General features: G+C 56.6%; 3 protein-coding genes across 7 annotated transcripts in view; 1 reads left to right on the forward strand and 2 right to left on the reverse strand.

Moving 5' to 3' along the window:
• The window catches only part of AMH (anti-Mullerian hormone), a 2,833-nt gene extending 1,097 nt beyond the window's left edge, over positions 1-1,736 (reverse strand). The window contains exons 1-4 of the mRNA XM_005858866.2: positions 1,246-1,736; positions 465-607; positions 158-266; positions 3-79 (exon numbers count right to left, since the gene is read on the reverse strand). Coding sequence (XP_005858928.1) covers positions 3-79; positions 158-266; positions 465-607; positions 1,246-1,684 — 768 coding nt within the window. The 5' untranslated portion in view covers positions 1,685-1,736. The remainder of the gene's footprint in view (positions 1-2; positions 80-157; positions 267-464; positions 608-1,245) is intronic.
• Positions 1,737-2,501: 765 nt separating this feature from the next.
• Positions 2,502-12,481, reverse strand: SF3A2 (splicing factor 3a, subunit 2, 66kDa). Of its 4 annotated transcripts, none has more exons than XM_005858834.2 (9): positions 12,396-12,481; positions 8,429-8,592; positions 6,999-7,070; positions 6,238-6,284; positions 5,608-5,717; positions 4,532-4,581; positions 4,312-4,452; positions 3,587-3,655; positions 2,502-3,469 (listed from the first exon to the last, which is right to left on the reverse strand). In XM_005858834.2, exons 2-9 carry the CDS (start codon positions 8,552-8,554, stop codon positions 2,753-2,755), a joined length of 1,332 nt encoding a protein of 443 aa, XP_005858896.1. In that variant the 5' UTR covers positions 8,555-8,592; positions 12,396-12,481; the 3' UTR covers positions 2,502-2,752. The 4 variants fall into 4 exon arrangements, with proteins under 4 accessions (XP_005858896.1, XP_005858895.1, XP_014389158.1 ...); XM_005858833.2 differs by lacking the exon at positions 12,396-12,481 and adding an exon at positions 11,986-12,093; XM_014533672.1 differs by lacking the exon at positions 12,396-12,481 and adding an exon at positions 11,926-12,085.
• The window catches only part of PLEKHJ1 (pleckstrin homology domain containing, family J member 1), a 2,078-nt gene continuing 1,701 nt past the window's right edge, over positions 12,396-12,772 (forward strand). The window contains exon 1 of one of the 2 annotated variants that reach the window (XM_005858832.2): positions 12,396-12,763. In XM_005858832.2, coding sequence (XP_005858894.1) covers positions 12,412-12,763 — 352 coding nt within the window. In that variant the 5' untranslated portion in view covers positions 12,396-12,411. The remainder of the gene's footprint in view (positions 12,764-12,772) is intronic. The other variant, XM_014533674.1, reaches the window with a different exon arrangement.

The following is a 12,772-nucleotide window of genomic DNA, read 5'->3' on the forward strand; positions in this document are numbered from 1 at the left end:
GCCGGGGTCATCCGTGTGAAGCAGCGGGGGTCGGCGCCAAACAGCAAGGCTTGCAGCTGCGCGGTGCTCAGGGGGGTGCCTGAGGGCAAGGCGCCAGCTGTCAGGAGCTGGGATCCAGGGTGGCGGCCCGCGCCCGCTCCCTCTTCTCCCAGCCTACCGTTTTCGCGGTGCCGCAGGGTTAGGGCAAGACCCAGGCCGTGCCAGGCCCCCGCCGGATGGTCCACTGCCAGTGTCAGGTAGCCGGTGTCCCGGGATAGGCAGAGACTCTGAGGAGATGGGAGCTCAGCCTGGCTGGGCGGAGGCGCAGGCTGCCAGCCCTGCTGTTCACTGCCCTTACCACCCCTTCCCGGTTCGACTCTGGACCCTGGAGCCTTTCCCTGAGGTGAAGACGGTTTACCCGCGCCCCCCCCCCCCATGGGTAAGGGTGACTGGGGGTGAAGGAATGCCCAACCCAACCCTGGTACCTGGGTGCCCAGCAGCCCGGCCCCTGTTACAGTGACCTCTGGGCCGGACCCGGGGTACAGCACCAGCAGCGCCATCTCTGAGGGGCTGATTTCTCCAGATGGAGGCTCCTGGAACCTCAGTGAGGGTGTTGGCTCCCAGATCACTGCCGCCAGGATAATGGGGAAGGGGGACAGTTGAGCCACTGAGGCCTGAGCCCCTGGCCCAAGCCTGTCCTTCAGGGAGGGAGAGCTCCACCCCAGCTGGGAGCCTTGGGACACTCGTGGGGGTTGACACCCCTCAACACAAGGGGCAGGACCTTGCCAGGACATGGGTGGGAGGACTGACAGGGTGGGTGGCGGGCTGCTGCCTGTCATCCCTGAACCCCTGAGGTCTCTTGGGTTTGGGGGTCTCCTGGGTGGAGGTCCACGTGTCACGTGGGCAGCCCCTTCCCGGAAGTGTATCTGAGGACAGGCCACCTCTTACTCTGGGCTACCTGCTGTCAGAGGGGCACTCTTCCACTGCTGGCCCCAACCCCATGGCTCCTTCCTGGAGTGGGAACCTTCCCAGGCAGTGCAGGAGGGGTGGTCTGGGAGCCCAGCATTCACTGGCAAAGATAAGGGCACACACCTCCCCGGCTGCAGACTCAGCCCAGCCCAAGTGAGCAGGGCCATAGGCTTCAGCTTCCCCAGGTCAGGAGTCTGGGGTCTTACTTGGGAAAATAATGGTCGTCATGTAATGGGAATGATGGCTAGGGACCACAGCAGAGGAACCTGCCCAGCCTCAGCCATGGGCCCGACGTACCTTCCTCCAGGTGCAGGACCACCAGCCGCTGCCCCCGGGGCTCCCCCAGCCACACTCTAAGCCACTGCAAAAGGGGCAGGGCAGCGTGCTCATGGCTAGGGGTGCAGACGCCAAAGGTGGCCAGGTCACGAGGTCCCCAGTGGGCTCGATGCACGGCCTCCAGGAAGGCCTGCTCGTAGCCCCTCAGGGCTCCCATCACCTGTAGGGGGGCACTGCTGCCGTTGCTGCCACCAACCAGCGTCACCAGGCACAGGGAGTCTTGCTGACTGCTTGGAGGCAAGCCCTGGGGGGCTGGCCAGTCCCAGTCTTGGTGGAAGATGAGACCCCCAGTGCCTGCAGGCTCCCCAGGCAAGGCTTCTTCTCCAGGGGTCCCAGCCCCCATCAGGGTCCCCATCGCCCATAGCACCAGGACCAGCCGAGAGAGAGGTGCAGCCCTCATCCTGGGAATTGTCAGGGGCTTGGCCACTCTGCTTATATGGGCCAGCCCAGGGTGTTTGTGCTGGAGGACAGCCCTATCGCCTCCCAGGAGGTGACCTTGGGGGCCAGTGCCTGAGCTGCCCTACAAGCCTGGGCCAGCTCAAAGCCCCTTCTGTTCTGGCCCCGCTGCCTATCTCCTTCCCACCAGTGATAGAAAGTGTGGCCTGTGACCGATTTGTCCAACTGTCCTTGAGTTTTTCTCTCTGGAGACAGCAGTGGGAATGTGAGCAGGGAGTGACCAACCCAGATGGACCAAACATCAACAGCTGCAGGGCTGGGCCTGGAGGAGGGCAGAGCCTCCTCCTTGAGGACCCAAAAGACACCAGTTCTTGCTGTGTTCAGACCTCCAGGTGGGTGGTCTCCAGACTCAGCTGGAGCTCTCAAGAGTCTCCTGTCCACTCATCCTGCCCTTAGGAATCAAGGTGCAAAAGGAACTCAGGCATCTTGGCCTGGAGACCCCAAGGACAGAGAACATCCTCTGCTTTGCTCTCCTCCCACAGGCTGGACCCCAGACCCACAGCTGGCTGGCTGGCTGGCTATGTCCGTCTTCCATCCTGGAGTTTCTAGGACACATGACTTGTTGGAACACCCACCAGTGTCCTGATGGGCCAGTGCAGGGGTGGGCAAACTTTTTGACTCGAGGGCCACAATGGGTTCTTAAACTGGACCAGAGGGCCGGAACAAAAGCATGGATGGAGTGTTTGTGTGAACTAATATAAATTCAAAGTAAACATCATTACATAAAAGGGTACAGTCTTTTTTTTTTTTAGTTTTATTCATTTCAAACGGGCCGGATCCGGCCCGCGGGCCGTAGTTTGCCCACAGCTGGGCCAGTGTCTTGGAAGCCTGACCCTGAACCACTCCCATTCCCCTACCCACCCACAGACACAGCAGTGCACCCAGGTGTCTGAGAAGGCTGTTTAATGAAATCTAGGGACACGGCATAGCCCTGTACAAAAACACCAAATTTCATCAGGGAGAAAAGACAGGAAAACAGGAAAGTAGACTTGCAGTGAGAGGGGGTGGCTCTTCAGTTGGCTGGGGGAGGGGGTGGAATGTTTCCAGGGCCCTCGGAGGGCAGCGGGGGTCTCATCATCGGGGGCATGGGAGCCGGGGGGTGGACCCCGGGATTGGAGGGATGAACTCCAGGAGGCTGGGGGTGAACCCCAGGAGCCGGAGGATGAACCCCTGGAGGAGGGGGGTGTACCCCAGGTGGCTGGGGGTGCATCCCTGGGGCTGGAGGGTGTACCCCTGGGGCCTGGGGGTGGACTGAAGAAGCTTGTGGGTGTACGCCTGGGGCCTGGGGGTGGACTCCAGCAGATGGGGGAGGGTGGACACCTGGGGCTGGAGGATGGACTCCTGGGGCTGGAGGGTGAACCCCGGGAGCAGGAGGATGAACCCCAGATGTTGGTGGGTGGACCACCGGTGCTGGGGGATGGACCCCAGGAGCTGGAGGGTGGACCCCAGATGTTGGTGGGTGGACCACTGGTGCTGGAGGGTGGACTCCAGGAGCTGGGGGGGGCAGTTGGGGAGGACCCGGGGGCCCTGCAGGTGTAGGCCCACTGGGTGGCATGGGGGGCAGAGGTAGGCCTCCTGGTGGGGGTGGAGGCAAAGACTCAGGCAGTGGTGGCCGTGGGGGCAAACCATTCATCAGTGGGGGTGGTGGCCGCTTCACCCCAGGAGGCCCAGCAGGGAGGCTTGGCGGGGCTGGAGGCTTTTCCATCTTAAAGTGGAACTGAAGAAAGAACTGGAAAAAAAACACAGAAAAGCTGAGTGGAGCCCCTGGGGGTCTTGGGAGGGCAGACAGGATGGCCAGGGCAGCCACCAGAAGTTCCTTGAATTGCTCGGACCCAGAGTGACTTACCTGCTTGGTTTCCCGGTTCCAGTGAGTCCAAAACTTGCCCTCGGCCTTGTCAATCTCTCTGCTTGGCACCTGCGAGGGGGGAGGGGTGGAAAATGCCTTAGGGAGCCCACGGCCCAGGGTTAGGCAGGGACTACTCCCCGGTGTTAGAGCAGGCCCAGCCGGGAGAGGCCCTCATGAAGGAATAGGGCTTGGTTTTGGGGTACCAGACACAGCTTACATTCTAGCTCTGCTGCCTAGTGACCCCCATCACCCCGGTTAAATAACACAGTGGGGCCTTGACTTATGAGTGTCCCGACTAACGAGTTTTTCGAGATACGAGCTGTTTATCGGCCGATTTTTTGCTTTGAGTTGCGAGCTAAAATTCGGGTTATGAGCCAGCTTCAGATACCCCACCACTAGTTGGCGCAGCGAACGTCACAGTGAACGCCACAACATCAGCCCAGCATCACGTGTCTCACTCGTTCACTTTAAGATTTGACATACGAGTAATTTGAGTTATGAGCTCCGTCACAGAACGAATTAAACTCGTAAGTCAAGGCCCCACTGTAGTTTACAATACGTGTTCACCAGTGTCTGTTAGGGCACAGGACACGGTCAAGGAATTCCTGACCAGCCCAGCACAGAGGCATGCACTGCTCTTGGTGGGGTGCCACCTTAGGGTGCCCTTTCCCACCTCAGAAGCCCCTGTTGGGAAGGACACCTCTGGAGTGGGCAGCACAAGCTACCTTGAAGGCGATGGTCTCGTAGGGCTCAGCAGCCATCAGCAGGTACTGCCAGCGCCTGTCTGGGGGCTCGATCCTCTGCTCGTAGGCAGACATGAAGCGGTGGCGTGGCATGATCCCGTCAGCGATCTCAGGATAGTCGATCTGCGGGGAGACAGCCAAGTGGCAGCACTGCTCTCCAGGAGCCCCTCCCCTCATGACTGGGCCCTGGGCCTCGTCTCACCTGGAACAGGAGGCTCTGCTGGCCCATCTCTGTGTCCCTCTGCTTGGTCACTGCAACAGACAAGGGTCTCAGGTCCAGGCCAGCTCGTCACCCTCCCAAAGCTCAGGACCCCGGAGGGCAGGACACCAGGGGAGGTCACCTGGCTGCAGGGCACCAACCAGGCCTGGGAGAGCTCTGTGCTATAGGTGCCACCTGCCCGAGACCATGCAGGTGGTGGTGGGAGAATGGCTCCGAGTTATCCTAACCCCCCGAGGCCTGGGACAGTACTGAGCAGGAAGTGAAGACAGGAGGCACTAGGTGTGTGGGGCAAGTGAGGGCTGCAACCCTGCCTCCAGGAGAGGGTGCCCTTCATATTAGAGTCCTGTGGCTTTTAGGCTGTTCTCTGCACAGCTCCCAGACACGTAAAATTTCCCCATAAACCCCCTGATTCTCCCCACTACACTCATGACAGAAACTGACAGTCTATCACAGCCAAAAGGCCTTTGGTGGCCCCACGTGGACCCTGCCATTGTAGCCCTGGTTCATCAGCAGGCCTGCCCCAAGGCCTTTGCATGCTGTGTCCTGTCTACAGTGGCAGACACACACAGGACACCCCCACATTTTGTTAGAACATAGTCCCCTATGTTCCAACAGGGCCATATAACCAGCTTTCTGAACTAAGTAACCCAGAGCCCTTTTCCATGCTAATGGCCCTGCTGAGTAAGCTGCCATTAACATAGACCATTACCCTCCCATTCCACTTTCTCTTCAGGTTAAGAGGAGCCAGCTAGTTCTATGCTCACTGCCCCTCCCACACGTCACTCATCTTCACTAGGAGTGCAAATAATTATGAGCTCTCACAACTCCCTGATAGGCGCACAGGGGAGTGACATCCACAAGGTCATGTTTGAGAAAGTTCAAATGGAGATGGGGCCCCAGTGGGGTGGGTGGTCTCTGAAAGCAATGAAAAGTATGAGCAAATGAAGGCCAGTGAATAGCAGTGTGTGTATGGCTCAGGGGCGGGACCAGGGTTCTGGACAAAAGGCTCACTCCTTCCCACACCAGCTGTGGGCCAACCTACGCCCAAACAGACTTACCTTTATAGCCCGGGCGGCCGATCTTCACAAACTTCTTCACTTCCACCTTGACCTTCTCTGGTGCTGGCTGGGCGGGGGCTTCCTTAGCCTCCTTGGCTGCTCGCCGGGCCCTGCAGGCATGATGGACACAGCGCTGCTGCTCCTTCACACACACATACACACAGGCTGCCAAGGCCACAGGCCCAGGTGCTAGGAGCCATCCTGCCCCCACATCGACCTTGGAGAGCCTCTGCTAAGTGAGGGCGTTGGGGGGGTGGGATTGAATGGGTGGATGGGTGGGGGTGGGGGGTGTCTCCAGGTTTGAATGGAAATGGATGGGACAGGCATGGGTACCTTTCTCTTCTTGTCACATTTCCCACTGTTCCTTACAAGGGAGCCTTTGGAGAACCCACACCTCTTTCCTTGCTAGGTAAGGAGCATATCCTGTTCCTCCCCTCACACTCGGGTAGCTGTACCCACCCACCCAGCCACCCAGGATGGGCAGGGCTCAATGTACTGATCACAGGACGAGCTAGCCCCAGACTACCTCTGTACCATTGTCTGGTGTGGCTCACAGAGATGTCGGAGAAGTGCCAGCTCCTAACCCCGGGGCCCAAGGCTTTGAGCAGGGAGTAGGGGTGACATACTCACAAGTTGGTCTGGTGCTTTTTCCCCTGGGTGTGCGCGAGGTAGCTCCCCTAGAGTGGGACAAAGGGAGCAGGGATGGGGCCTGGATGCTCCTCAACCAGGCCTGCTCTCCCTTCTGCCTCGTGGGAGCAGGGCCCCCATATCCACAGTGCAGAAGGGAGAGACCCTGACACACAAGGCTGTTCGTACACTGTCCATGGTTGTGAACAAATTCCAAAACAAAGCGAATGTTCGACAACACGGAAAGGACAAACAGGACCGGTTCATTGCTGCATGCTGAGCCCAACGTGAGAACTTGTCAGACTATCGTATCGATGACCTCACAGTCGTTAAAGGAAACGAACTGGAGCTACACCGCTAGACCTCAAAACCCAATGTCAAATGTTCCAAGATGTGCTCATAGATGCACATCTGTATAACAATGGAACCAATGGCATTAAAGGAAAGTGGACAAGCAGCAAATTCACAGCACTGGTGGCCTCTGGGGGCCAGGAGTGCAGGGCACAGGCTGGGGACAGAGAGGGCTCGGTTTTCATCTGGAGTGACCAGTATCTCTCCTAGAGAGATGCGTCTGAAGCTGTGCTCAGTGAGTGAGTGGTCAGGCGTGAGTGGCGGGCCCCAATCACCTCCTTCGCCCTTGGCCGAGTTATGAACAACAGGTTAACAAGGCAGAAGCCTGGAGGGTGGGTGGGAGCAGCGCGTCCTGCCAGCTTCTCCACGGGACAGGGGAAGGGATGTGTGGGGAACGGGCCCTGAGAACTCACCTCATTGTTGTGGAGTGTCAGGCACAGCTTGCATTCATACGAGCCCAGGTGGTTCTTCATGAAATAAGGGTCCTGGGAGGGAGGCACAGTCCATTAGATGGAGGGAGATGGTACCCTGAGCGCTGCCTGCCGGGAGTAGTGCCTGAGAAGCAGGGCTCTCCCCTGGCTGGCAAGGGAGGGGTGGCTGTTGTCCTCTGGGACAGATGTTCTGGGACGAAGGACTAGAAAACTGGGGCCAGCTCGGCATCAGCCTGTGAGGGCAGTGCTGCGGGACCCCGAGTCTACTTGGCAGGGCTGGGGGTTGACTCTGTATCTGCAATAAGCGCCTGGCGCAGGAGTGGACATTGCTGGTCCCTGGCCCCTCCTCTGAGCCAAGGGTTCTCCAGGAAAATCCCTGGCCCCACATTGGTGGCAATTTTGGGTCTGGAAGGAGGCAGAGGCCAAAGAGCACTGCTGGTCACCCATCTCCAAGACTGGGGCAGGGATCTGGCCACAAACCCCACCAGCTTCCAAGTGTTGCAGCACAAGGCAGATACAGGCAGAGGACAAGCAAGCGGGTGAAGGGAAAGGCGATGGAGACCCATGTCTCTACAAGTCCTGTGGGCTGGACAGGTGACTTTCCATAAACCAGGGCAGCATGGCAGTGCTGCTGATCACTGATGCGGAGCAGACCCGTGGGGTTCAAATCCTAATTCCACTGCTCAGGGGTCCTGTCATCTTTGACAGTGACACAGCCTCCGCCACCACAACTGTTTCTTCATCTGGAAAATGGGCAAAGTAATAGAACCGACCTCACCAGTGAGGCTTTGAGGGGCTTCCTGGCACACGCAAGAGCCGTACACACCTCAGGGGGTTTCAAAGTCTACGTGAACTATACACTGACTGCCAGGCTCTCACCTGGATCCCTGAGCAACATACATGGAGACATCTGTGATCATCATGACTGGAGGTGCTCCTGGCATCGAGTGAGCGGAAGGGATGCTGCTCGACACCCACAGTGCCTAGGATGGCCCCCCCTAGACTGACGCTGCCCGATGTCAGCAGAGCCCAGGGAAGAACTGGTCTACCAACAGCTCTGTGTGGTTAAACTAAAATGTTGCCCTTCACTGCCTATGGCTGGAATTATATCAATTCATGTGCTGCTATCCTGGCCCTCCCCACTAAGATTCTTCAAGCCACTGATTAATTAAATAAACAAAACCAAAATGCCTCACACAGTAAAAAAAACAAACCCTTGAAATTTAGGGTCAGTAACAGTGGGTGGGCCGTGGAAACCTGCTGCTCTAGGTAGGTCAAGTTCCCTTTTTTACCAACTAGGAGACCAAGGCCCACAGAGCCAGGCAACTGCTCAAGGTCTCAGGTGTAAGAATCCGGAACATGACTCCATAGTGAGAGGGAGGCTGTGGGGACCCCCTCTGGCCCCACCTCACCTTGTTGATGTCGATGGTCTCCAGGGCCAGCTGCCGGAGGCGCTCCCGCCGGTCCCTGTTGCTCTCAGAAGAGGAGGCCACGCCCCCACTCCCGGTCTTGCCCCCAGGGCGATGTTGGAAGTCCATGGTGAAGGCCTTGGGGCTTTACTGGACTGGGGGGATACCTGAAGGAGGGGGGACAAAGGGGAGAGGTGGTAAACGTTGCTAAATGTGGCCAGCTGTCACTGGGGGACTCAAGCCGAACAGGGGGAGCAGGTGAAGAGACCTCGCCGGACCTGTTTTTCCCCCCTCCCTCCTGCCCCCCCCCCCCCCCCACATCCCAACACCACGTGTAAAAACCCCCATGGGACCAGTCTTCAGTCTCCGTGGGACTGGAACAAGCCCAGTGCCTTCAGAATAAGCACCTGAATCGCTAGTGGCAGGCTGGTGTTGAGAAAGTACCCACTGAATCTGGCTCAGGGAAATCCAAACCAAGCAAATACTTAACTGCTCACCTAGAATAAAAACCAGCAACTATTGGAAACCAAACTGCTGGTTACTCACAGCCCACGTTACCCGCCCCCCTAGCAGCACCCCCACCCCGAATGAACTGAGAACTCACACCCTGAGAGGAAGGTCCCTGCCCAGGTACCCTCGGCTCCCCAGAGAAATCAGTTTTATATTCAGAAAAAATGGAATGAGGGGTCTCTCAGCTGAGAGAGGCAGACACGAGAGGCTGGGGGTGAGGGCCAGGTTGAAAAGAGGGGAGTCCATCAGAACCAGCCTACTGACCAGCAGGCAGACTGTCCTTCCTCCCACTGTGTCCAGAGGGCAGGCAGCCCCGCCTGCAGGCCCCCAGCCCAGGGCACCTTAGAAGACGTTCCTGGGGAAAGAACGCCAGGGAAAGTATTCTCAGACACTGACAGCTGGGGGTTCCCCATGCCAGGCCCACTGAGCAGTGAGACCCACAAGATAAGCATGGCTCTCCCACACAGAGCCGGTGACTTCACATAACAGACACAAAGAATCAAACACACCCAAGGAACAAGACACCTAATGGAATCCCCAACAAGATGACAGCATCCTCCTGAATTATCAGAGACGTTACTGTACCGCGAAACTTGAACAGGATGCCAAAGGTCAGCCCAGTGAGTGAACCCTTGGAAAGTAGAGACTGGATGATCCAAATAATTGAATACGAGTGCTTGAAGGTCAAAGAAATCTCACATAAAGGAGAACAAAAAAATGAAAAGACAGGAGCACAGTAAAAACCTAGATGGAATTCCAGAGTGAAATCAGAAAGAAAGAGAGAATGTTATCAAAGATAATTACCAAAGAAGTAAAAGAAAATGCCCCAGGACTAAAAGGATCTAATTCTTCCCACAGGACAAAAAGACCTTCTTCAATAAATGGCTCATGAAACTTAAACCACCGAGGATACCCCGTTTCTATTAGCCAAAGAAACAACAGGTCAGAAAGCAGCGTGAGGCCAGCATTATTCACCAAGGTAGAGGCCGGCTTTCAGGACAGCACTGAACTCTAAAAGGAGCAACACTCTCACAGGTCTCCATGTGGATCTTCAACCCAGAATTTTAATTTCATACCCAAACTGTGACGGTAAATGAAGCCATTTTCAAATAACCAAGGACTCAAAATCAATCCCTGATCAATCGATTTCTTCAAAGACTACCAGGAGGTGAGCTTACAGTAGGAAGAGAAGAAAAGGGTCAGACTGAAAACAGAAGCCAACCCAGGAGAGCGCTAACATAAAGTTCTAGGACAACTGAGGAGTGAGTAGCAGAGTGCCAGGGTCTGGGGGAAAGAAAATAAAAGGATCAATTCCTTTAAACCTGTGGGAAAATACAACCTACCGCTGTGTGACGTGCTGGAGCTTTGAGGGAAATATTGACAGCTGGCAAAGAAAATCAGGCTCCCGGCCGGGTAGCTCCGTTGGCTAGAGCATCATCCCAATATACCAAGGTTGTGGGCTTGATCCCCAGTCAGGGCACATAGAAGAAGCAACCAATGAGTACATAAAAAAGCAAAACAACAAACCCAAGTCTCTCTCTTGAATCAATAAAAATTAAAAACCAAGCTAACGGAAAAGATGAAGACATTAATTAGTGCCCTGGCTGGTTTGGCTCAGTGGATAGAGCATCGACCTTCGGACTGAAGGGTCGCAGGTTCAATTCTGGTCAAGGGCACATGCTGGGGTTGTGGGCTTGATCCCCAGTAGGAGGCGTGCAGGAGGCAGCCGATCAATGATTCTCTCTCATCACTGATGTTTCAATCTCTCCCTTCCTTTCTGAAATCAATAAAAATATATATTAAAAAAAAAAAGAAAGCCCAAACGGGTTTGGCTCAGTGGATAGAGTGTCGGCCTGCAGACTAGAAGGTCCCAGGTTCGATTCCGGTCAAGGGCATGTACCTTGGTTGCGGGCACATCCCCAGTAGCGGGTGTGCAGGGGGCAGCTGATCGATGTTTCTCTCCCATTGATGTTTCTAACTCTCTATCCCTCTCTGTAAAAAATCAATAAAATATATTTTTAAAAAAAGACATTAGCTTTGGGGGGTGGGGGGAATGAACAGTACAGGAAAAGCAACACAGATGAACATGTTCTTGCCTTAATACTGAACAATATTTTCAGTCTCAGAAACAGAACTGGCCCTGGCTGGGTAGCTCGTTGGTTAGAGCATTGCCTGGATTGCCTCCCCCGTCAGGGCACTTACAAGAATTAAACAATAAATGCATACATAAGTGGAACAACAAATCGATGTTTCTCTTTTCCCCTTCTTTGCTCTCTCTAAAATCAATCAATAAAAAAATTAATAATGAAAACAGAACTAATGATTTGACGAGCGCGCATGACATAAAGTTTATGTTACATCCCGGTATGGAGGGTGAAGTTGGCGTGGATGGGCGGGGGGGAGAAATCAGACCGCATCGATCACAGTAAGAAGCCAAAAGGCTGAGTCTAAAAGCGACCCGTCCAGAAAGCGGCAAAGGCCGGCGGGAAGCTTTGCGCAGAGGCGTCCCCTGCGGCCACGGAGGATCCAGGGATGAATGACAGCTTTATCAACAGGCTATTATCTCCTTCAACAGGGCAAACGGATTATTAACGTCGGGAACTTCTCCCCCTCGGTCTGCGCTGCCAAGGGGCATAGGAAAGAACGGTCCTGGCATCTCGGTCTGGCCGGTAGGGAAGTCGTTAACCTCGGGGCCTCGCTGGCGGAAAGGCGGGCTAGCGGGCTCCGGCGGCGGCGGCGCAGTGGGGCACTCGGTCCTCCCGTGTGACTCTCGGACCACAAAGCCAGTCAACTAACGGACGCAACCTAGTGCTCACACAGGTCCTCGGTTACACGGGCGGCGCCATGTGAGTTGCGAGCCCGACCCGATCTCAGCGGGTCTTCGGAGAGTTTCAAGCGAGCGGTGGGGCGCCGGGGACAGAGGCCCCACATTCCTGAGTGGGCGACGCATCCGCCCGCCCTCAGCCGCGCCGCAGGCGCCCTTCGCCCACGTTTGGTCCCTTCCAGGGAACTTCGGGCCCCGGGGCCGCCACTCTCGCCTCGCTCCTCACCTGCACCCGAGGCCGCGATCCCGTCGCCTTTCCACCAGCCACGGCCACTACGACTTCGTTCAGCGAACAAGCGAGGCCTAAGGAACCACTTCCGGGGCTAACGGGGCGGGACCTCCCTTGTGCGCAAGTTCCGCCCGCTCGGGAGCGCAGGCCAGACACTTGGAAAGTGCGAGGGAAGAGGAGGGGCTGAGAATGCGGGCCGGAAGCAGAAGTGCGCATGCCCAAGAGGCTCAACAAAAAAACAAAACACTCACAAAAAACACACCACGAACTAAAAAACACCACCTCTCAGTCAGTCTAACTCGCGTGAGGCCAGTTATCGCGGGAAGGAGGGCTGGGACTTGCCCTCCTCGGCCTGTTCCGGTCCATTTCAGTAGGGATGCTTACTTTCCAACCCGGGTCCAACTTACTGTATGGTTACAGAAAATGACCGTCGTGTCGCCCGCTGTCCCCTACGCCCGACGAGGGCGCCACTCTGTGTGCCCCACTCCCACCCCCGGGACGCTAGTGGCCCTCCCGGTGATGGACAGGTTGAGAGGCCTGGGAAGCGCAGGCGCAGTAGCTTCGGAAGCGCTTCCGGGACGGCGCTGTGGAACTTTTTTGGCGCGAGTGGGGGGCGGCGGCCGGGAAATCGCGGTCCGCACTCCGCGTTCTGGGTCCCGGGCCGCCATGCGCTACAACGAGAAGGAACTGCAGGCGCTGTCCCGGCAGCCGGCTGAGCTGGCAGCCGAACTCGGCATGCGAGGCCCCAAGAAGGGCAGCGGTGAGTGGGGTAGGGGCTGTGAGC

This window comes from Myotis brandtii, unplaced genomic scaffold, assembly GCF_000412655.1.
Source record: "Myotis brandtii unplaced genomic scaffold, ASM41265v1 scaffold122, whole genome shotgun sequence".
NCBI lineage: Eukaryota > Metazoa > Chordata > Mammalia > Chiroptera > Vespertilionidae > Myotis > Myotis brandtii.